This window comes from Conger conger, chromosome 14 (assembly GCF_963514075.1).
Source record: "Conger conger chromosome 14, fConCon1.1, whole genome shotgun sequence".
NCBI classification, from domain to species: domain Eukaryota; kingdom Metazoa; phylum Chordata; class Actinopteri; order Anguilliformes; family Congridae; genus Conger; species Conger conger.
Window position 1 is genome coordinate 15,393,916 of NC_083773.1, and position 24,256 is coordinate 15,418,171.

General features: G+C 47.5%; 1 protein-coding gene across 6 annotated transcripts in view; it reads right to left on the reverse strand.

Moving 5' to 3' along the window:
- itpr1b (inositol 1,4,5-trisphosphate receptor, type 1b) overlaps positions 1-24,256 on the reverse strand; it is a 108,992-nt gene that overhangs the window by 28,676 nt on the left and 56,060 nt on the right. For 5 of the 6 annotated variants that reach the window (XM_061220787.1, XM_061220786.1, XM_061220784.1 and 2 more), the window contains 4 exons: positions 14,903-15,032; positions 13,183-13,373; positions 824-1,010; positions 274-527 (listed from right to left, as the gene is read on the reverse strand). In XM_061220787.1, coding sequence (XP_061076771.1) covers positions 274-527; positions 824-1,010; positions 13,183-13,373; positions 14,903-15,032 — 762 coding nt within the window. Of the gene's footprint in view, positions 1-273; positions 528-823; positions 1,011-13,182; positions 13,374-14,902; positions 15,033-16,729; positions 16,778-24,256 lie in introns of all 6 variants that reach the window. The other variant, XM_061220788.1, reaches the window with a different exon arrangement.

Here is a 24,256-nt window from a genome sequence, read left to right on the forward strand (position 1 = left end):
TATCTCGCTTGCATCTTGACGTATGCCAGGTTGAGGCAGATAAAATCAAAGCAAAAATCGCGAAGCGATTCATCACCTTGTGATGACTCGCTTCTATGAGGCACAAACTGCATTTTCCGCCCCGTGCGTCCGTTTAACACATAACACGCATGTTTCTGGGCCAGAATGCGTCATATGTACATATGAAACTAGTCGCAAAACACTGAGAACACATCAGAATACACATTGTTCCGGGGCGGCGAATGAGAGTGCTCCCCCTGGAGGCCGGCTGACCTGCAGTTCACGGTTGTGGTTCTCGCACAGCAGCTGCATGAGACGCAGGATGGGCTGCATGATGGTGATGAGCACGCTCATCTCGCCTTCCTCCTGGCCCTTTTCGGCCACGCTGGGCTGGCTGTCGGGGGAAGACAGGTGGTCTTCCGCGTCGGCCTCGCGGCGGTACGTGTTGAAGGCCTTCTTGGTGACCGTGGAGGCCTCCAACAGCTGCTCTCTGACCTCCTCAGTCACCACAGCAGCTACGTCCTTCACTGTTTACGCAGGGCGGGGAGAAGTGAGGAACAAACCAAGCACAGCACACAGCAAAACAAACAGACTGAACTGCTATGGCCCCATTCTTGGACAGAGCGAAGTAAACGGCATCTTACACAGACATAGGTGTTGGGATGTTTTGCGGTTTACGTTATGAGGGATAGACCCAACACGCATGGGCCAGATAGCAAATATTTACTGGCCTTTGCACTTTGTACAGCCACCTGTCCGTAGTCAGGTGGGGGAGTGGTGGCGACCTTCTTACATCACAGCAAAGCAAACTGTGTCCTCTGACCTTTCTTGCGTACGGGCTTCTCGTCCTTGTCAGGTGTCTCGTCGTCCTTCTTCTTGCTGCCCAAGTCGCTGGTGTTGACCGACACCGTGGCTTTGATCTCCTGCTGAGCCAGCTTCATGCGCTCATAGAACACCTTGAAGAACTTCTCAGATTTCTTGTCTTCGGTGAGGCGGCAGAAGAAAGAGCGCTACAAAAATGAGCATTAAAAAAAAGAGCGTATGATGAACACACAAAGCTTAGAACACAACATGTCAGGGCAAAAGACACTTCAAGCAAGTTTATTTTAAATACATTTTTGTAAAGTAACTTACATTTCGGCCATTGATAGTTACATTTGCAAATTTTATTTAGCTATCTGTGGGAGAGGTGGTTACTTTAGTTACAGCTCCAACTGCTTGAAGCACTGTTTACTGAGCGTGGCGCAGTCCGTGTCACCGTGGTTACATAAGGCCATTTACACTGGCACAGTGATAACCTGGAAGCACTCACCTGGCCTTACAACCACCTGACATACTCCTTCAACTTTCATCTTCTCCTAGGCCAACACCATCACTGATAACTATTTGTTACTTAGAACTGTGAAGACCAAAGACAGGACCTCTAACAACTATGTAAAGAAACATAATCCACATGCATACTCCTGTGACAAAGTTTATTTTCAAAGTTGTGATCGACAAGGAGCGTACAGTATAAAATGTACCAAAAGAGTACATAAAAGAGCATCTTCATTTGTATAATCCCCCCCCTGCCAGTACCACAGTTCAGATGTGCACTTCACGATACTTGTATAGGCTTTGCAAAGAAAAATAAAAAGTATTTGATAAATGTTGCAGTTTCATGGTGACATGAAATATATATTTAATATTTATTTTCTTCACCGTTGGTACATCCTGTCCCATTTCTGCTGAACAATCCCACTCTGACGTAAAGGCTGTAATCCGCTGAGTGAGCTCCACTAGTGTTACAGTACACCAACAGTAACAAACAAAAAGGAAGAAAGAAGGGCGAAGGAAAATCCTACCCTACTTTCAGCCGGCTCAGCCAGGGGGGAGGTGAAAGGAGAGACTGGGAGGAGGGGGAGAGAGGGAGATATCAACCGGTAACTGGGGCAGTTCTGAAAGCCCCGTTACATAATCAACCTTCTTCTGTCCAGGTTGGAGCTGTAGCCGGGCCCTGGCCAAATGAGGAGAGTTATAACAGGGCCACAGGAAGTGAAATGGATGACTCTAACACTCCCATCAGCGCTTGTAAGCCACTAGGATGCCACAGCTAAAAAAAAGTAATCACAGTATGTAAGACAAACGCGCACACACACACACAGACATACAGCTGCTGACAGGTGGATTTTGAGTGCTACTCTGGGGACAGATGACATACCCCTTAAAAAATACTCCATGACCAAAATTTCCCCTGCCAAAGAATGCAGGTTAAGCCTGTGCATAAAGACTCACTGACTCAATTTATATTTTGTCACACACGCACATGCACAAGTACAGACACACACCTAGATCATGACATTTATATAGAATTGCTCTTGTAGCACAGAGCAAGTAAAGTCCCTTGGGGACAGGGGAGTGTTCCAAAGAACAAATCTGTAATCCATAAAAAAAATGTAATAATCATTACAAACATAGGGCATGGTGGTTAACATTCTGCCCTCCAAACAATCATTCGGGATCAACAACAGCAAAAGAGTGTGTGCGCTCAACACCCAGGCACACAGTGTGTGTGCTCAACACCCAGGCACAGAGTGTGTGTGTGCTCAACACCCAGGCACAGAGTGTGTGTGTGCTCAACACCCAGGCACAGAGTGTGTGTGCTCAACACCCAGGCACAGAGTGTGTGTGTGCTCAACACCCAGGCACAGAGTGCGTGTGCTCAACACCCAGGCACAGAATGTGTGTGTGCTCAACACCCAGGCACACAGTGTGTGTGCTCAACACCCAGGCACAGAATGTGTGTGCTCAACACCCAGGCACAGAGTGTGTGTGCTCAACACCCAGGCACAGAGTGTGTGTGCTCAACACCCAGGCACAGAGTGTGTGTGCTCAACACCCAGGCACAGAGTGTGTGTGCTCAACACCCAGGCACAGAGTGTGTGTGCTCAACACCCAGGCACAGAGTGCGTGTGCTCAACACCCAGGCACAGAATGTGTGTGTGCTCAACACCCAGGCACAGAGTGTGTGCTCAACACCCAGGCACAGAGTGTGTGTGCTCAACAGCGTGGCACAGAGTGAGTGTGTGCTCAACACCCAGGCACAGAGAGGAAAACGGCAGTTACATAAGAGCCTGGATGGAAAGAGCCGTGAGGAAAGCAGCAGGATAACTAACATAACCAAGTTCAAATGTGCAGGCAGTGCGTCGGAGATTGTAAAGTAATAATCCCAGCTAATATCGGCCACATTTCCCCTAATCTTATTTCTGGAAAACCGCCCCTCCCAAAACAAACAGAGTAAAATGTTATCCGTGAGACGGCCTAAATACTTATAGCAGAATTACACAGCCAGCCATGGGAACACAAACATGTTCCAAATACAACGTTGAGTTCTCTTTTATGCGATTTAAGAGGAACATTTAATTCCATACGCTGTGGGGAGGGCGAGCCGCTGTCAGATCCGGAGGGCAGTCACAAGCCCATTGTTACAACTCGAGCCGCAATCAGACACCTCAGGTGGCACACACCACAGACTTAATGCTTCCTGTAAGGTTTCTCCTGCATAATACAAAACACATTCTCATGAGGGCTGGTCTCCATAAAAAATTGAGAGCAACAAATGCATACATGAAATACACTGCTGTGAAATATATTTGTTATAATAAAAATTTTAAAACTCACATTAACAATATTTTGCCACATTTTCAATATCCAGAAGAGAGGAAGGTAACAATGTTCCACAGGCATAATGCATAATAACACACAGGAACTACTTGGAACTCAGTTTTATTTTATTGCGGGGTAGGTGGTTACTGAACCAACATGAGTTCCCCCCACAGTGACACAAGAAATTAAGAAAGACAGAAGAAAAGAAGATGGATGAAATAAAGAAAGGGTACAGGCATGATGTACTAACACCCATTGCATTTTGCAGAGAGCTTTTGTTTGACAAAGTATACAGTATTCCAAAAAAAAAAAAAAAAACTCCTTACCAACCAGTGGCTTACAGTATAGCACAGGCACTGGCTCATGTACCAGTAGAGCACACGCTGGGAGGGGGGGGTAGTGGCTTACAGTATAGCACAGGCACTGGCTCATGTAACAGTAGAGCACACGCTGGGATGGGGGGGGTAGTGGCTTACAGTATAGCACAGGCACTGGCTCATGTAACAGTAGAGCACACGCTGGGATGGGGGGGGTAGTGGCTTACAGTATAGCACAGGCACTGGCTCATGTAACAGTAGAGCACACGCTGGGATGGGGGGGAGGTAGTGGCTTACAGTATCGCACAGGCACTGGCTCATGTAACAGAAGAGCACACACTGGGAAGGGGGGGTAGTGGCTGGCGGACATAATCCCGTTGAGCTGCTTGCATAACATGCACTTTTACACTGTCTTTAAAGATTCAGGTCAGCACCCCCTGCCACCAACCTACCACCCAACGCCGGGGGCTGTCTGAAAACTCCTAATGTAGACCCAGGTGTACACAGCACAAAAAGAGTGTACACACAGCTCTCACCTATACTTACACACACTGGAAGCATGAGGCCTCAAAAGCAGTCCCAGAATGCATTTCTCTCAGTGCCAGTAAATAATTTGGGATTCTGTTGCTTCCCTTTGGCTGAAACTAACAAACTAACACCTCTTTCACAGAGACACTGCTTTCCGCCAGTCTTATCACACCTCCTGCATATTAAAGCTCATATATCCATTTCTCACACTCTGGTGCAACTTTACCACACAGCCTCCTGCTTATATTCATGTTTTACATTGCTCCCCTTTACATTGGTATATTACTGTCGAGGAGAACTGTAGCCTACATAACATATTTGTGTCACCACTTTGTTCAATGAATATCAATCACAGACAACAATAGCTTAATTAAAAATTGAATAAATGATTCTATTTTTCATAAACAAATAAAAAATTACATCGCAAAAACTTTCTGGAAATCAACAGCTTTAGAGTATAGACATTTTAGATAAACAGACTGAAAGAGTGAGAGAGAGACAGAGTGCATGCGTATGTGTGTGTGAGTGCGCCTGGGTGCGTACACCGTGTGTGTGAGTGCGCCTGGGTGTGTACACCGTGTGTGTGAGTGCGCCTGGGTGCGTATGTGTGTGTGAGTGCGCCTGGGTGCGTATGTGTGTGAGTGCGCCAGGGTGCGTATGTGTGTGTGTGAGTGCGCCAGGGTGCGTATGTGTGTGAGTGCGCCTGAGTGCGTATGTGTGTGTGAGTGCGCCAGGGTGTGTATGTGTGTGATTGCGCCTGGGTGCGTATGTGTGTGTGAGTGCGCCTGGGTGCGTATGTGTGTGTGAGTGCGCCTGGGTGCGTATGTGTGTGTGAGTGCGCCTGGGTGCGTATGTGTGTGTGAGTGCGCCAGGGTGCGTATGTGTGTGCGTGAGTGCGCCAGGGTGCGTATGTGTGTGTGAGTGCGCCTGGGTGCGTATGTGTGTGTGAGTGCGCCTGGGTGCGTATGTGTGTGTGAGTGCGCCAGGGTGCGTATGTGTGTGTGAGTGCGCCAGGGTGCGTATGTGTGTGTGTGAGTGCGCCAGGGTGCGTATGTGTGTGTGAGTGCGCCTGGGTGCATATGTGTGTGTGAGTGCGCCAGGGTGCGTATGTGTGTGTGAGTGCGCCTGGGTGCGTATGTGTGTGTGAGTGCGCCAGGGTGCGTATGTGTGTGTGAGTGCGCCTGGGTGTGTATGTGTGTGTGAGTGCGCCAGGGTGTGTATGTGTGTGTGAGTGCGCCAGGGTGTGTATGTGTGTGTGAGTGTGCCCGGGTGCATATGTGTGTGTGAGTGTGCCAGGGTGCGTATGTGTGTGTGAGTGCGCCAGGGTGCGTATGTGTGTGTGAGTGCGCCTGGGTGTGTATGTGTGTGAGAGTGTGCCAGGGTGCGTATGTGTGTGTGTGTGTGTGTGAGTGCGCCAGGGAGCGTACACCGTGTGTGTGCGCCGGTGTGTGTCTTGGGGGAAGACAGCCCAGTACTAAACAGCATAAAGGAAGTGAGCTCCAGTCAGGTGACTTCATGCAACTGCACTGCAATGAGGGACAGGAGGCTTCCCAGAAGTGTACGCTACTGCAGTGAGCTCAGCCTGCACGGGAAGTTTCCCTTCCAGGCCCTCTCCGACTCTCAAAACTGCACCCCCACAAATGCCCAAAGGACCCTGACGTAGAACAGCCCACTCATACATATTCCATACACGGCGAGCTCCTGCCCACCCCTTCTCTCTCTCAGCACTAAGCTCCTGCCCACCCCCCCTCTCTCTCTCAGCACTAAGCGCCTGTCCACCCCTTTAGAGACGGTCCCTCAGCGGAAGAAGGGTTTTCAGCCGGCGAAGCGGAGGCGGGTTCTGAAAAACAAGGTCATTCTGCTTTTCTTTTTTTCCCTCCCCTCCCTCCCCTCTCCCTTCTGTCCCGCTACTGACATCAACAAAGGGCCGTTATGCAAGCTCTATTTATATCAGCCCCGCTCTCCTTCACTGCGGGCGTCTCCGCGCACCGCTGGAACGCGAGCTGAGATCAGGGGACGACCCGCGGCCGCACCCCCGCCTCGCTTGCACCCCCGTGCTCATCCTCGTTCTCACCCTCATCCCGTCCCGCGCTCCAAAAGAGCCGCTAACGCCCCGTCTGTTCCGCGAGACCAGAGCAGATGAGCGCGGCAGCTGTGGGTGGATGCAGGCTTGCAGTCTCATTCCTTTACCTTCACCTTCTGCGTACAAACACGCGCACTGCTCTCAAACTCGGCGGAACACAGACACGCACGCCCACGCGCCTTACTCACTCTCTCTCCCTTTCTCCTCTCTCTCTCTCTCTCTCTCTCTCTCTCACTCTCTCTCCCGCTTTCTCTCGCTTTCTCTCAAAAGCTTATACAAACTTCCCAGCTGCCCGTCGCCTACGGAAGCGCTTTTGGAGTTGTTCGCCTTGTTTCCGTCTCACAGTTTCGCCCACTCTCATCTTCGCTCCACTCTCCCATTCATGCATCGGAGTGTTGTCTTATAACTCTGCCAGACCCAGGGACTGACAGACTGTGGCACTGTCCAGGACAGATGGAAACCTATCAATCAGTTGGGCAGCCTGTCAGGTCTCTCCGTATGGAGAGTTTATACATTTTCCGCTTTTTCCCCTCCCAAATTAGGAATGCCAATGTCCACACTGCAGTACCCGTCACAGCCTCCTTTGTCGATTTTGGAGAACGCCGACAAGCTTGTGCTCTCCCTCGAAGCGTGATATCACACGCTTCTTTTCACTCTGCGGTCAACAGGTTGGGGAGGAAGCCCAGGATGTGAATGATGGGAGTCCCAGTTAAGCATCGCTCTGCATGGCTGTGGGCCAGTCTGCTCACTATTCAGGTTTGGGACTGGGAGGCCCACGGATGCTTCCGATAAATGCAGACATCACTTTAATGTTTAAAAAGCATGCACCGCCAAGTAAATGACAGAAATGACGCAGTGGAATGAATGACAAACAAAATCTTTACTGACAGAAATGGAAAATAAATCCTGAGTGCGTGCAGTAGAAATGTCACATTTAAATGCTGCGTTTTAACAGTGTGTTCACAGGTGCCCTTTCTTAGGACGACGTAAAAAAACATGCACTGTAACTTCGGTTCAGGATTAAAGTAGGAGTACCCACCCCGGATTTAAACCTGCAATACCTGTTCTATTATAACTTTGCCACTCCTCAAACTGAGCCTACTGTTTACTGCAGAAAAAAAGCATATGCAAGAATGAGGTGGCATTAAATCTATTATTATCTTGTAAGCTGACAGAGAATAATGTATATACAGTGCAGTGAATAAGCAATTGGCTGATTTCCCAGGTCTATTGGGTTCAAGTAAAGATCTTGACACTCAAAAGCCATTTCTAAGCCTCTGAAAACCCAACAAACCACAGAGAACAGGGGTGAATTTTCTCAAGAAGGGAAAGCCAAAATTTCTCCAAGGGTGCAGTGACAACTCATCCAGGAAGTCACAAAAGATCCCAGAAGAACATCCAAAGAACTGCATGCCACTCTAAGCTCAGGTATGGTCAGTGTTCTTGACACAATAAGACAGAGACTGGACAAAAAATGTCATTTATCCAGACTCATTGCTAACCAAGAGAAACATCAATGCCCGTCTCTCATCTGCAAAAAAATACCTGGATGATGCCCAAGCCAATAGGGAAAATGTTCTATGGACAGATGAGCCAAAAGTGAAACCTTTTGGATGACATGGGTCCCATTACGTCTGGCGTAAAGTAAATGCAGCATTTGACAGTAAGAGCGTCATACCAACAGTCAAACATTGTGGTGGTAGTGTGATGGTGTGGGGATGCTTTTTGCCTTAGCACCTTGAGAACTTGCCATTATTGAAGGAACCATGAATTCTGCTTGATACGAAAATGCTTAAGCAGAATGTCTGGTCAGCTCTCCGTGAACCAAAGCTGAATTGTAACTGGGTTATGCAGCAAATGGTCCAAAACACAATTAGAGGAACCATTTAGTTGCAACTATTCCTGAAAAAGATAGTGCAACCAGTTATTAAGTTGAAGCAGGCAATTCATAATAATATAATAAATAATGTGTTATTTAGCTGAAGGTTTTATCCAAAGCAACCTAAAGTTGATTAGACTATTAGACAATTCCCCCTGGTGTATTGCAGGGCTAATAGCCTTGCTCATGGGACCATTCAGTGTGATAAATATGCAAAAATAGAGGAAATCCAGGATAGGGGCAATTACTTAATCATGACACAGTATACCCAAACACTAGCGAGACTGAGGTGTAAATGAGAGCACTCCATCTTCCTTCCCACTGAATCACATTTCTAGCATAATCACTGTATACTGTATGACAGCGTACTCTCTTCCCCATTCTGATCTACTGTGACATGCAGCGAGGCACGGCATCCATTAATGACAAGTTAAAGATGGTAATCTTATCACGCCCTCACATTCTAATCAAAGAAACACGAGCACATTTCAGAAAAGCCAAAACAATATAGATATTTTTGTCAGTACTGGATGACCTTGTATTTTGTATTGTTACAAGTGAAATATTTAACATGCCAAAACATAAACACAAGCAAGAAAAAATGATACAAATGTGCTTCAGAGATTTGATGGAATGGCATGTGAGGATGTGACATAATATCTGCAACTGCATTCACCTACTCTCTGTTTGCCACATGCTACAATACCCGTTTGCTAAGCAATGATCATCATTTGGGTAGTAAGGGACTTCTTTAAATATGAGGGAGCCACCAGGTTTCAACAGTGCCTACACTCCAGACTGAAGCAGCAAAGGACAGGTCATACAGTCATTCTCACGATGACTGCCGTGATTCCATTATGGGGTTGTCTTGTAAAAGGAAGAAGAGAATGTCAGAGAGGCGATTCCTTCCCTCGTTCCCCCTGTAGGAGAGGTCTGGGACTTTCCGGCAGACGGGTGAATGTCTCGGATGACAGTGGCTGATAACAGAAAGAGTGGGGGGTGGGTGAAGATAATCCATTATTACTGCGCTTGTGCTGTGCTTGTTAATCTTCTCGGAGTCAGTGGAGAGGGAGCGGAGGTGCGGTACGGTCGGGTACCACGCTCTCTGCCATTCGGTGTGGAGCGGCTCCGACGTTCACACACCCGGCAGCCGGTTGCTATGGGGTGGGCGTCAGGCTTGACGTCACTGGCCGCTCAGCCACCTGCGGCCAGCGCGCGTCACCCGACCGGCGGGCTGGTTATAACTCGCCAGCGTTTGCCCTTTCAGGGCGCAAGGGCAGGAAAGCCGCAGATGCGCCATCGCTGAGCGCCGCGAGGAACGGCTCTGAAAGGTGCGAAAGTGAGAGAACTCACGGGAGGGCCGGGCTCAGCCCCAGGCTAATGGCTGTCAGCTCTGTGGAGACCGGAGCGGGGCCGGCTCCTAAAGGAAACTGCGTGGGCAGCAACAGCTGTGCCACAGAGCCCTGTCCCGGAATGTAGAACCACATCATCTACAGACTCATAACACCCACCACACCTCACTGTCTGCAGCAGTGCTGACAACCACAACAGCACCATGGACTATCGGAAACCCAGAGGTAGATTTCCCGGACCGGACTTCCTCTCTTAGAAGGGAGGTGCTGGGTGCTGGTAAAATATGATCAACATGCACCCACTGAACCCGCATGCAGCTTTGAAGGTTTGAGATGCATTACGCCCATGTTTGCCCACAGAACTGGCCCCAACTAAACTCTGCCTCATATTAAAATGGAAACTAGCAATGTTCATGCAATGGAAATGAATGACAGAAAGAGATGTTGAAATCAGAACTGGGCAGTAAATGCATTTCCAGAGGCAGCACAGACGACGTGGAGCTCCCTGTCCAATCTGATGTCACACTTCAGCATGGTTACGCCCCAGGCCCCTTCCTCGCACGTGCAAAACACCACTTAGGGCCTTCTGCACATTACTTCACTTCTTTATTTACGCTCTCCATTCAGAGTGGCTGCAGTTGGCCTGTACAACTCTGCTTAACTTCAATTTCCTTGGCCTTCTGCTTGTTTATTTTGGTGTGCAAGTTGTGTCCCGCTGCTGATTAAACCGAAACCCCATGTCGAAAAAATAGGGGTTATGGCTGTAGCATTATGTAAGTGCACAAAATTTCAGTGCGTGTTCCAAAAGCAAAGAGCATTTTTCCCTGTGAAAGGAGCCACCATTTTAAACAGAAACAGAAAAATGACAGATAGTGCTGAAAAATGTTTGAAATGGCATATTTATTATGTGGCAAAATATAATTTGCAATGTTGAACATGTCAAGTTCAATCCTGATTTTAACATAAAATATTTAGGTTGAAACATTCACATTGAGGGATACACTGCAGAGTCAGCGACCATTTTATGCATGTGCCTGTTTCAGTACAGCCATGGGCTACAATAATACTAGAATGCTCAAGTTCAAGAAAATGCCTCCAGATTCATTGGATGGTGCTTCATCCTACAGCAAGACAATGATCCCAAGCATACTGCTAAAGCAACCAAGTCGTATTTCAATGTGAAATACTGGAAACTTCTAGGCTGGCCAAATAATTTGCCCAATCTGAGTTCAATTGAAAAAACGTTTCATGCACTGAGGAGAAAACTCAAGACAACCCCTGGACAGGAGCTGAAGATGGGTACAGCACAATCCTAGCAGAGCACAACCACAGAAGATAGTCAGCTCAGAGTCACAGACTTCAAGCAGTCATTGCATGAAAAGGGTATGCAACAAAGTACTAAACTTGGTTACTTTCATTTACATGACATTAGTATATCCCAAACCTTATGGTGCCCTGAAATGGGGGGAGTGACCAACGGGCATCAGCGAGAGCTTGGGGCAATTGTGGGGTAGAGAGAGAGGGAGAGCAGCCAGTCCTTTTTGTTCAGACAGGGGAGGCCCCGGTACTCCAGTTCCTCCCTCAGCTCACTGTGACCCAGTTTGAGTTCAGATGGAATGTTTGGAAGCCTGATACTTCCCTGTGCTGTTCGTCTGAATGGCTCTTATGTAACACAGTCACGTGAGAGTCTTTGTGTGCGAGCCGTGGGAAGGCCGGGTATCGTCAGGTAAAATATCTATGCAAATATAAGCCCATTATGTAAGCGCTCGCTTGCGCAAGCACTTGTGCTAACACCACGTCGGGTAGGAGAGAGGAGCTTGCCCTAGAATCAGACTCGCCACCCCCGTGTCCAACCCGCCCCCACCCTCCATTTTCTCCACCTTTCCGCGAGGTTTCCAGAGCGCGGCGTTGCCACAGCAACCCTGGACAGGCTCGGCGGAGCAGTGCGAGGGCGGGCGGGCTGGGGCTAGCCGGCCGGCGCAGAGTCTTGGACCTCTCCCAACAGACCATTAATCCACCGTCCGCCTCTGCTTCCTGTTCTTCAGCTTCCAGAAGAAACCTTCACCTGGGCAGTGTGGGGCTGAATTATTCACATCTGCGTGGGACGAGGAACAGGTGTCCTCGGTGCGGCAATAAACGAGCTGACTGAGAGGAGGCTGGCAGCTCCGGGTGTTCCCACAGCGTTTCCTGAGGGGACACCTTTGGCTTTATTTGGGCAGTTGGAGCTGTCGGTGGCCGTCCCCCTTCCCTCAAAAATCCACCATGGGTTCTTCCTGAGGGGCAGGTGAGGGGGTGGAGGGTATAGGATGTGTGTATTTTCTTAACAGCCAACACCTTTGCATATGGATGGATAAACCACTCCACAAAACATCGTCAGTGTGACCTTATCAGTCACAGCTCCCCAGTGTTTCAACACTCCTTCCGTCCATCTCCGCATCGCACAGATGGGTTTTTATGAGTCGACAGAATTGCGACATTAGACAAGTACGATAAAGGCATAACCTCAGGACAGGAAATCATGACCTGAGGTTATGTAAAAGTAATCCAGGTCAAAAAACACATGAAATACAGACATTTTAACCACAGAGGTCAGGGCAGGACAGAGTGGTAAACATGCCATAAATTTGACTAAAATGGTCATGCTTGGGAGCAGCAGTATTGGTGGGGTGGGGGGGATCTATTTCTGCAAGTTATCTTCATCTTCATCTTCCGCATAGCAGTGTGTAAAATGCACCTGTAATTATGCTGAAAATGTGCATTACTTACAACCACACGCATTTTAGTTGTATGCCATTCAGAATACTACTTGTAACGTCAACAATTGAAACCAAACAAAAAGAGAACTGCCAATCAAGTCAGTGGAGCATGTTTCTGGGATTTTTTTTAACGTTTTCTTCCGTTCCTCAGAAGGATGACTCCCACACAAACCACTGCTTCTCAGTAACTGAGGCTATCCGAAACCATGACCTGCGAGCTAACACTGAACCTACTGCCTTCATTGTAAATGGATGCGGTCACAAACATCCTCAAAACAAGACGGCGTCCTTAAAAGCTCCACTGGCAGAAATTAAAACTTCCAGTCTTCTAGCAATGAAGCCAGCAGGGATTGGTCCTCATATGCTCTCGTATAAGCAATAGGCATTAATAGGTTTGATATTCTGCTCAGCTTGCGGACAGAGCACAGGGACAGAGTGCCGCATTGCTACGTGAGAGGATGGTGAGGGCTTTTAATGGGGAGCTGGGGGGTAACCAGAGACTGCAGCAGCTCAGACACACTGACCTTCTGCTGGCAGTGATGACTATACCCTCCTGGATGACTAAAACAATACTTTACCGATCGACAGAACCCACCAGCCAGCCAGCCGGGGTGAGCCTCACCTGTATGACCGGATTCCCGCCTTCCAACAGGGCGATGGCCAACAGGATGCTCTCCTGGAAGATGCGGTCGCTGGTTGCGTTCATGATGAGATCGATGACCAGGTCAGAAGCTCCTTCCCGGTCCAGGTGGCACTGCACCTCGGCCATACTCATCTCCCCCCGACTCGCCGCCCCCGATCCCCCAGTTCCACCTGGAGGAGAGCACATGTCCGGTCAGCCTCCTGGACCACTGGAGCTCCAACCGTACCCTCACTATGCGGTCCGCACAATGACTACCCCCAACACACACTGTGTCAGTGTTCCTACAGTGATGTCTTACCACAGTGTTCCTACATTGACAGTACTGATGCCTCACTGACTGCAATGGTGCTGCATTGACTGAACTGTATCGACACTAACTTTACTGTCTCTATAGCATAATCTCTACCCAGTGCTCTCTCTGCTTGACTGTGATGGGGTGGTCAGTGCAGGGCAAAGAAGCACACAATTTTTTGTTTAAAGGGGCAGTCTGCAGCGTAGTGGCTAAGGTGCTTGACTAGGACCCGGAAGGTTGGTGGTTCAAGCCCCAGTGTGGCCACAATAATATCAGTCCAGTTGTTGAGCAAGAGCATGCCCTTAACCACACATTGCTCCAAGGGGGGAATTAGCCCCTGCTTAGTCTAATCAACTGTAAGTCACTTCGGATAAAAGTGTCAGTTAAATAAATGTGTTTTCAAACATGTATTAATTATATTGAAAAGTGAAAAATATTAGCTAGATAAATAATTAATGAAAATGATGCTGTTATTTTCCAGCTGAAAAATTAAAATGACTTTGGCATTTACTAGTTCATTTTATTTTTATAGCCCTGTGCCGTATGTGCTCTTGTTATCATCCATGCTGACAGTACAAGCACACTAATAACTGAACATGTAACACAAGGCACACACAGCCTTGCATGTAGCCATGCAATGACTGCTCTCTAATTTCAAGTCCAGGTGCAATCAGGAGACAATTCTCAAAGGAAGTAGGCTCCGGCTTGCGTTGCCTAGCAACCAGCAGGCCTGGATCGAATGTGTGGAAACACTTCCTGTCATCTGGGACACGGCCAGCCCCACAGCATAAATGATGGAGGACAAGGCGGTGAACAGGGGCACACCTCTTTATCATGCCAAGTGTCACCAAATTGCCATTGGCAGGGGGTACGGAGCAGTTACTCAGCTCATATAATAAGTAAGTATAATAGTACTTATATTAATATAATAAGTAACTCAAGCATTTCTCCTCAGAAGCTAACCTTGCTTCTTTTTACTTTTAAAATGCAGATGTAAATGTGGAATGCATAATTATATAAATAAATAAGTATTTTAATTATTATTTGCATTTGCGTGCAGTGGTTGAGAAGAAAAAAAACTACCACTTTGTTCAATTAAACAGCGTTGACAGTGAGGTTAACTTAGGTTAATGTTAGGTTCAGCATTCATTTACCACCAATGAAATATGCAGTTAAACGTGTAAAAACGAAAAACAAAAGAGAACGGGGTAAAACTGCACATCATCCATTTGAACTCGCACACTCACTCAGACCAGTAGAGGCTATGAGTGTCCAACTATCTTACAGACTGTAAACAATAAAGCGGCACACACATACAGTAAACAGATAGTGAGAGAGGGACCCACACATTTACACATGCGTATCTGTATACCCTGACACGCCCTTACGGTAGATGCTCTCACGCACCTGTCGGGGCCTTCCCCTGCACCCCTGCAGTGAGGGGGCCGTTGCTGAAGCTTGTCAGGCTGTCCCTCCTTCCCCCAGGCTTGAAGTTTCCATAGTAACGGTTCACCAGAATGTGCCTCAGTGCTTCACCCTACAGTCGGAGAGAGAGGACTGTCAGCTGTCACTCATCACTGGGCCAGCATCAGCTCTCTACAGGGGCCATTTCACATTTACCCACTCACCCTCCCCCTCCACTTCCCACAGAGACATAGCCACTACATGTCACAACCATAATCTTAATGAAATGCGGTCAAACCTCAATGAAGGGGATGAGCACCTAAACGGAACATGATCGGGGAATTAAACAGAATCAAACTGGAGTCATGCGTCAGCGAACGCAGCGATGCACTTTCCATCCACCCCTCTCTCTTTTGCCCTCTTTCATTGATAAAAATGATCAATAGCACAAAAGACTGGTCGCCTCAAGCATGAGTCATAGCAGAAGAAAATCATCACCTGGAATCATGGCAACAGGAGGTCAGAAAGTACAGGACAATGGTGGGGGACTTTAGTGCTGCTGGTACATGGGAGTGGAGCAGATCCCAGGAGAGGACATGTCATGGCTGAAGGTGGGGTTACGGGAACTTGGACAGATCAGAGTTTGGCTTGGTACCACAACTCGCACTCAGTCAACTATTAGTCAATGTTCAGGTGCGGCATAGGTAAAAAAAAGCACTGCATTTGCACTGGAAATTTCTCCATTACAACCAATATATGTCAGAACGAATGTACATTGGTGCCTGTAAAGGGCACTAACCAAACTCAAGCTCAAACATATCCTTTATAACAATTTCCAACAGAACTGACACAAGCTGATAGCTGAGGTAGAAAGCCAGGTGTGCATTGTTCTCGGCGGAACAATTTAGGGAAGACTGGAGCGTGTGCGCGGAGCCAGGTCAAACTGACAGCGAAACGAGGCATCGAGGACATCGGTTCCACGATCGACGTGAGATCATACTGCACTGCAGCAGCGGCGAGCCCTGAGGCTGGAGACGACGTAAAAAAGGAACATTTCTAAATTAAGGATGAAAGTGCCAAGGTGAAAAAGCCTAGAGCTCTCCGATTCACAGACGGGGCTCGCAAGCAGACACCTGAAATATGGTGATGAGTCACCGCGCATTACCACTGGGATCCAGGAGTAGGTGTGAGTTATGGATATCATCCGCCACAAGGGGAAACTGAGAAGCAGGAGAAAATGTTCACTGCCCAGAACTCTCCTCTTATTTACTGCCCGGGCAGTCTCAACCCCCCAAAGTGCGGCTCTGTTAGCAGGTCACTGACTGGCCCACCACTTCAAAATGCTCAGAGGCATACTCAGAGAGGTCTGGGTATAACTCCGACATCTTTAACCAGCATCTCCACTCTCATGCCCCCTCCCTCTCTCTCTCTCTCTCCCTCTCCCTCTCTCCCTCTCTCCCTCCCAAAATCCGCATACTTCAGGGTCTTAAGAGCCATCTGCTCCAGTGAAGCAGGGAATCCCTTACATAAGCCCTATCACATGGAGCCATGGCACTGTAGGAGCCCACATTCAGTACGCGTTTTTAATACACACACACTCACATGCACATGCACATAAGTATGTGCACGCACACGCACACATGCATACATACACATTTCAAAACCTGTCCAGAAAACATTATGAGTTATGATGGTCTCCAGCCCTCCTGTAGAACCTGTGGCTCTGTACATGCCTGAGCAGACAGGTGACATCAGAAAGGAGGAGCCCAGGCCTGTGTATACGGTCTTTGAGCTGGGGCGGGGGGAGGGGGCAGGTTATCCGTTACCTACCCTCTTTTGATCCTCCAGTTGCTTCTGTGGCTGGTTTGGATCAAGCTCCTGAGAGTGACACGTTAGCACAAGGCAAAAACACGGGGGAAAACAAACACATAAAAAGAAAAGAAATGAGAAGTATTAATACTGTGCAGATTAGTCACTTTAATGACATGCATGGAAGTGGGTCAGGTTATATCATGCAGTCACGTTGGGGGGGCTGAGGAGGGATGGGGGTGTTGCTTGAGGTGATAATATAATCATGCGGTGCTGCTGACGAACTATCCACTCAGCTAAGAAAAGTGACAAAAGAAAACTTAAATAAGCCTACAGTAAGAAAAAAATTTTTTTTAAGAAAAGAAGAAAAGAAAAAAAAAGTAGCTCAACATCAGAAAACGCAGAACGATTTCCAGTTTTGAATATGGAAATTCCGCCTGCTCTGAAAATGCTAGCAAATTGTTAGGAGTGCAGTCTTTGCTTTGAGGAGGGGTTGGCCCCAATGGAAGCAAGCGGGGGGTCAGGGGCAGAGCCAGACCCAGGTTACATAACCACAACCCTGCACTACTGACATAGAACCAGCTAAAAGCCCCCATCTGCCACCCGGATGATCCTCTAAAAACCAAGAGCTGAAGATCAGCGAGCGGGACCCCTCGGACAGAAAACGGGGAGGAATAGAGAACAATCACGCCAACGGGATTTGGGGGGACGGGGGGTCCTAATCGAGGATCTGAATAAGTAACACACAAAATAAAATCACGGGATAGCCGTTAGGGTTCTAGCCTTTGAGGTTGAAATGGGGAGGGCGGGGTGGGATGTCGTAATCTCCTAAATGACTGTAATGATGCGTATCGGTATTGTAATGACTTATGCACATACGCGTATATGCGTATATGGTGAGGGTGAAGCGGAGGCGTGCAGTGTTCTGGAGCGGCCTGTGTCGGCACGCTCAGAGCAGACACGGGAGAGGGCACACACCTCACCGGGGACCTCCGGCTCGGGCGGGGGGGCCAGCTGATCAAAGAAAAAAGTCCTGAATTAGTCCCCACCACAGCACACCCTCTCTACCCCCCCTCCTCCCCTCCTCCCCTCCACAACCTCCACCTCCTCCCTGAGCAAATCAGCCAGCGGCCTGCAGGGTCACCTGCTCCTCAAAGTAAACACGCTGCCGCGAGGAACCCGGACGCGGCCGCACTCGCTCCTCCGGTTAGCGCCTGGCAACCGCGGTCAGGTGACTGTCATGAGCCTGGCCGCACCGGAGAGCCAGGCCAGGGCCAGAGATAATCCCCACTGCTGGAGCACAGAGGCCCTGTCCTGTCCTGCCCTCCCCTCTCAGGATGACTAGTATCATTCACACTATCTATCACCTATTCAGTTCATCTTGCTATTCCGGTCATTAGCAGAAGGTCTTCTTAGGGGACTTAAGCAGCACAAAGTACAGAAATAAACATGAATATGAATTTACATAAAAAATAAATACTCTAATATATATCGCAGCCGATTAAATTAGTTAGCCTCTCCAGATTTTCCCAAAACAAGGGCCATGCTGTTGTTGCAATTTGTTTTCGAACAACACTGCACTAACCAATGAAGTAAGACAACTCATCAAGATTGTGGAGTAACAGCACTCCTAAAAATGGCTGCCGGGTAAAACAGCTCTCCCTTATCCTCATCCTCCTCGTCCTCTTCCTCCTCACTGACCCACAACGAGCAAAAGGAACAGAGCGGACTTCCAGAGATGGAGACACGCAGGGGTACGTACAGCAGCCACACAAAGCAAAGACAAGGGCAAAATAACCGAACAAACACGTAAAGTGGGCTCTCGCACTCCCCTTCATTCACGCTGAAGAGGGGCTGACCGCTTCATCCACACTACCCGGTAACAGTGAAATCAACAGCATGACTCGGAAGTGCAAACGCACTTGTTTTTCCAAGGTTCAACACTGCAAGTTGCTCTGGATAAGATGGTACTGGTAAATTTATATGTAATTTCTTAATAAGTGAACCAGAGTACTCGGTCACTTCAACAATCAAAGGAGGGTTGAAAAAAACAGCAGTGTAACATGAAACCGTTCAAAAACGTCATTAACTACAAAATAAGAGTCAGATAGTGATACTGACACATTATCTTAGTTGCACAGGAAATAGAGAGGTTTTATTTGCATGCACAGATGCTGTCTTGAATCATTTCCTCAGGAGACACAAGAGGTGTGAGTAAAAAAAAAAAGAAAAAAAAGAAAGTTCTCTAAGCAAGCAGCTATTAGATTTGGAAAGTGTACTGCCATACACAAGGAACACAAGTCAACATTCAGCTCAAATCACGACCCTGAGAAGCCCACGTAAACACCAAGGGGGCCAAAGGGGGAGCTCTGAGGTACGCCACCTTCCAGGAAACGCAGCACTTCTCCAGCAGTGCTTCCTCTACACAACCCCACAGGCAGGTTCACAATGACCCTCATGCAACACTCACAGCTGGGAATAAGGACAAATCTCCCTAAAGGTGCCATCTGTTTAATTCAAAGAGGTTTATTAACCCTCTGCATCAGGTTTGAATGAGGACAACCAAAAATAATGTATTCCTTTTAACTTCCACAGCATCCAAAAACTGTAAAATAAAGTGATGATTGATCAATTTTTGGATGCAAAGGAGATGCACTGTTTCATGTACTCTGTACAGCCCCAGCCCTTTGTCCAGGCCAATTTCTTCTAAAGAACCTTCCGAAAGGTTTAGAAGAATAAGCACATTTTTCACACAAGGCTTGAACAGCACTTTCCAAATAGCATTATAAAATTGCCTCTTATCACCTCAGACTTATTCTAATATACTAATATGCATCATATCTCCAATGAACAGAAAGTATGTTCGGAAGCGTGATAGTGAAGCAAAATATTCCCCCCCAAAAAACTACTGTTTTTGTTTTGCTCATCACTGAAAATCGACCTAAATCTCTTCACTAAAGTATTTAGAGATCGATTGTATAGTGCATTGAATGGATGTTCATACCCATCAGATTGAATTCTCCAGCCTTCTCCTAAAGCAATTCCCTCAGTTCTCCAGCCCTTGCATAAGTATGGCCCTGGTAGAGATCCATAGAGAGCGGGGTCTTTCAGCACTCCCTGGAGCCCTCAACATCTCAAGCCTCCACACTCCCCCATGCCCACCCCCAGCCTCGAGGCCTCCACACTCCCCCATGCCCACCCCCAGCATCGAGTTGACTAGATAAGAAATCTGCCAACACATCCCACCCATACTAACATCACAAGGAATAACAGGGGTTCCTTCATAGATAACTGGGAGTTAAACTTCTTGAACGCACACACGCACACACGCTATAGGCCACTGAGAAAACCTGCTTCTCAAGGAAACTGTTTCAATGTCTGTCCAAACCCCACCCAGTATTTCTCATGCCAAGATGATAACACGCCAGCATACACAAACCCATATGCAAATGTGCACCATTTCCACATGACAGCAGATAATGGAAAAATATAGCTTCATGCCCTCAGGACAAACGCTCTAGCCACAAACACACACATGTACAGACACATACAAATGCACAAGTGCAGAAGGGAAATGTCTATATTCTATCCACTATATCTATCTGATGACAGGCAGGGTTGTCTTGCAATATACTTCAGTTACTTAATCATCAGACCATCCCAAACACACCCTTCAGACAGGTAATTGTGTCACTGAAAACATTCACAAGTAGAGTAGCACATTTGCCAGAGCAATAGGACAAATGCCAGTACGGCTTAACACCAAAAGTTACGCCAGGAATATCGTCTGGCATTTGAAAATAAAACACCAACGTCACTCGCCATTGTTATTAAATTCATCAGGCAATTAAATCGAACAACATTGGCAGGATTGTGATGTCCCACTTGAAACAAATAATGTCAGCAATCCAGCTTCAGGGCAGATAAAAAAAAAACAAAAAAAACTTAAGAATAGTAATGAAATAGTGTACACGTAAACAGGGGCATTCGTACAATGTAAGTTTTCAAACCGCCAGTGTTATTACTTGTATTACAATATTTGGCCAAAAGATTTCATTATTATTTCCACAATAATGATCAATTATGTTTATATTTTCCAATGACAAAGAGAGAAAGATGGAGAACAGGAAAGAAGAGAGAAAATAGTCAGTGACAAACAGAAAGTTACAGTAAGCGTGGGCTCCTTATCCAGGTTTCTCTGGCCTGCTTTCCGTCCGACACTATTACATCAGAGTCACGCTTGGGGCCAGCGGCGGGCTTGAAACAGTTAAACATGGCCGACAGCGGGGGCCAGAATAAACGCGCCAATACCCTGCCCTTCCCCTCCGCTCCCCAGCACCACCCAGCGCGGCGCTGCCAGCGTCTCAGTAAACAGCTCCGCCACACTTTTATTGGCAATTACTGCTGAAGGTCACACATCAGTGGAGAGTCTGAATTCCAGGAAAAAAAAAAAAAGCCAACAGCAGATCTTATGTAACCGCCGCCTGAGAGCTGGCGGGAGCCCAAGAACCTTTCTGCACGCAGACGGGGAAAACTGGGACACTGCCGCATGAGCGCACGGAAATGCTCACAGCTCCCCCTGCTGGAGAGCGTGCCTCATCTCACTCATCGCAACTATGAGGACAGCCGAGGACAGCCTCCAACACCCGCCGGGATAGCTGCGAGTACGCTCTAATGAAGAGAAAAAGAAAGAGAGGGAGAGCGAGCGGGAAGGAGAGAGGGAGGAGAGGAGGAGGAGGAACAGAGTGGGAGGCTGGGAGGAAGGAAGAGAGCTAATTGGCAAGATACAAGGGCACCGTGCAAGAGAGAGAAAGGGCTGAATGAATAAATCTCACATGAAAGGGACAGGATGAGAGAGGCAGGGAGGGAGAGACAGAGAGAGAGATACAGAGAGCGAGAGTGAGAGAGACAGAGCGAATAGTCCTGTGATCACAGAGGTAATATGTGACAAAACAATAAAGTAAAGTATAAACCCCACTGGTTACGGAGTATGATAATACAATATGCAAAATCCTACAGGTTACAGCACATACATGTCCCTTCAAACTAGCACAAATATGAGAGACTTGCAGAATGCAGCAAATCAGAAGCATGCCTGCTCTGAGCACCATACTCCCATGGCATATTTGTCTAAATATTAATACATATAATAAAAGAGTGAGAGAGAGTGTGAGTGAGCGGAAGAGCTGAGACCAGGTGCTTGCGACAGCAGAATGAAGGAGGAACACATGTTGCTGTCAGACTCCACTGTACTCCGATCATCTTGAAAGATCATCTACTTAGACCACACCGCTTCTGCAAACAGTTCTGCTGTGAAAGCTACATTCTGAAGATGTGAACACCTCTGACATTAAAGGCTACACTACACCAAACCAAACAGTGACAGATTTAACATGACATAAAGCCTTATAATGATGTATGTGATACTGCCCTTCACTTTACAATGTTATGCTACAGACAACCCGCAGCCTACAGCGAATTGCAGCACATAATACTTGGGGCTCACTTAATTAGAAACTCAACAAAATCTCTTTAATGTGGTTCTGCAAGATGGAGAAGAGTTAGTATGCTGTGGAGTAAAAACAGTAAGAACGTACACGCAAAAAGGTGCTGATTAACAGACCATTAGTCAAAAGTGAAAATTAAAATCGAGAGAGGTGGGCGATTTTCATTTTCTTCAGGCATGCTGAAGATTAAGTCAGCGTTTACGCTTTTTATTTATTCATTTTATTCATTCATTTAAAATCACGGCCTGCTGCAACCCATCCCACAGCCCACCGTGGAGAAAAGGCATTATCTGCAGGGGAAGGAAAGCGTCACATTACAGAAAGGTGAGAGTAATATGACTGCGTTCAAAGGGCAGGCGGTGGTGGGGAGGTGTACAGTGCGTGGGGTTATGTAAGCGCGGTGCCTGGCGGTGGTGGAGGAGTGTACGTTTCAGTGGGGCCCCGGGGACAGGGACGCTGTGTGCCCTCCCGGACGGACACGTGCCGAGCGTGTTTGGCATCACCGGGGAGGGCCGGGGGGGAGGGCCAGGGGGGTGACCCGCGCATTCTCCAGACTGTATTATATGAGGGAACAGAGTGTTCAAGCTTGCGAGAAGCAGATTCTCCAGAGTGGGTCTGTCGCAAGGAGACGGATGCAGTGGCCGAGCTGTGGCTGTGGAACGTGCAGGGCCCTGGGGCCTGGCTCGGGCGGCGCGGGGGGGTACTGGAATGCGGAGTGCCCGACCTGCTGGCAGGAGCCCAGGGGGGCCACAGCTGCTCCTGTCAGAGCTGTCTTCACCACAACCCACCCAGCCACCCTCTCTCACTCTCTCACTCTCTACCAGTCACTCTCGTCATCACACTCATACACTCACTCTTACTTTTTTTATTCTCGATCTTTCTCTCTCATATATGGCAAAATTATGTAATGAGGTACATGGATACATTTTATCTCTTGCTTGATTTTGTATAATAGTATAATAGTATATAGTTGAGCATATAATTAAAGTGGCACTGAAAAAGTCAAATTATAATATCAGATTCAGGTAATGGTACCCATTTTATCTCCAACAATCTCTGCCCAAGAAGTCTGCTGTTACAAGCCAGTGTTTCTCTCTTTGTACAGTGCATACATCTGCTGTACATACAAGTGAAACTCGAAAAATTAGAATATTGTGCAAAAGTTCATTTATCTCAATAACTCAACTTTAAAGGTGAAATTAATATATTACATACACAAATTACATGCAAAGCAAGATATTTCAAGCCTTTATTTGTTATAATTTTGATGATTATGGCTTACAGCTTATGAAAACCTCAAATTCAAAATCTCAGAAAATTTGAATATTACATGAAATCTGAAATGAAGTATAATCATGCATATGTACTCAGTACTTGGTCTGGGCCCCTTTTGCACGAATTACTGCCTCAATGCGGCGTGGCATGGATGTGATCAGCCTGTGGCACTGCTGAGGTGTTATGGAAGACCAGGATGCTTCCATAGCAGCCTTCAGCTCTTCTGCATTGTTCGGTCTCATGTCTCTCATCTTTCTCTTGGCAATGCCCCATAGATTCTCTATGGGGTTCAGGTCAGGTGAGTTTGCTGGCCAATCAAGCGCAGTAATCCCATGGTCATTGAACCAGGTTTTGGTACTTTTGGCAGTGTGGGCAGGTGCTAAGTCCTGCTGGAAAATAAAGTCAGCGTCTCCATAAAGCTTGTCTGCTGAAGGAACCATGAAGTGCTCTAAAATTTCCTGGTAGATGGTTGCATTGACCCTGGACACAGTGGACCAACACCAGCAGATGACATGGCTCCCCAAATCAACACTGACTGTGGAAACTTCACACTGGACTTTAAGCATCTTGGATTGTGTGCCTCTCCATTCTTCCTCCAGACTCTGGGACCTTGCTTTCCAAATGAGATGCAAAATTTGCTCTCATCAGAGAAGAGGACTTTGGACCACTGAGCAACAGACCAGTTATTTTTTTCTTTAGCCTAGGTAAGACGCTTCTGGCGTTGTTTGTTATTCAGGAGCGGCTTCACAAGAGGAATACGACATGT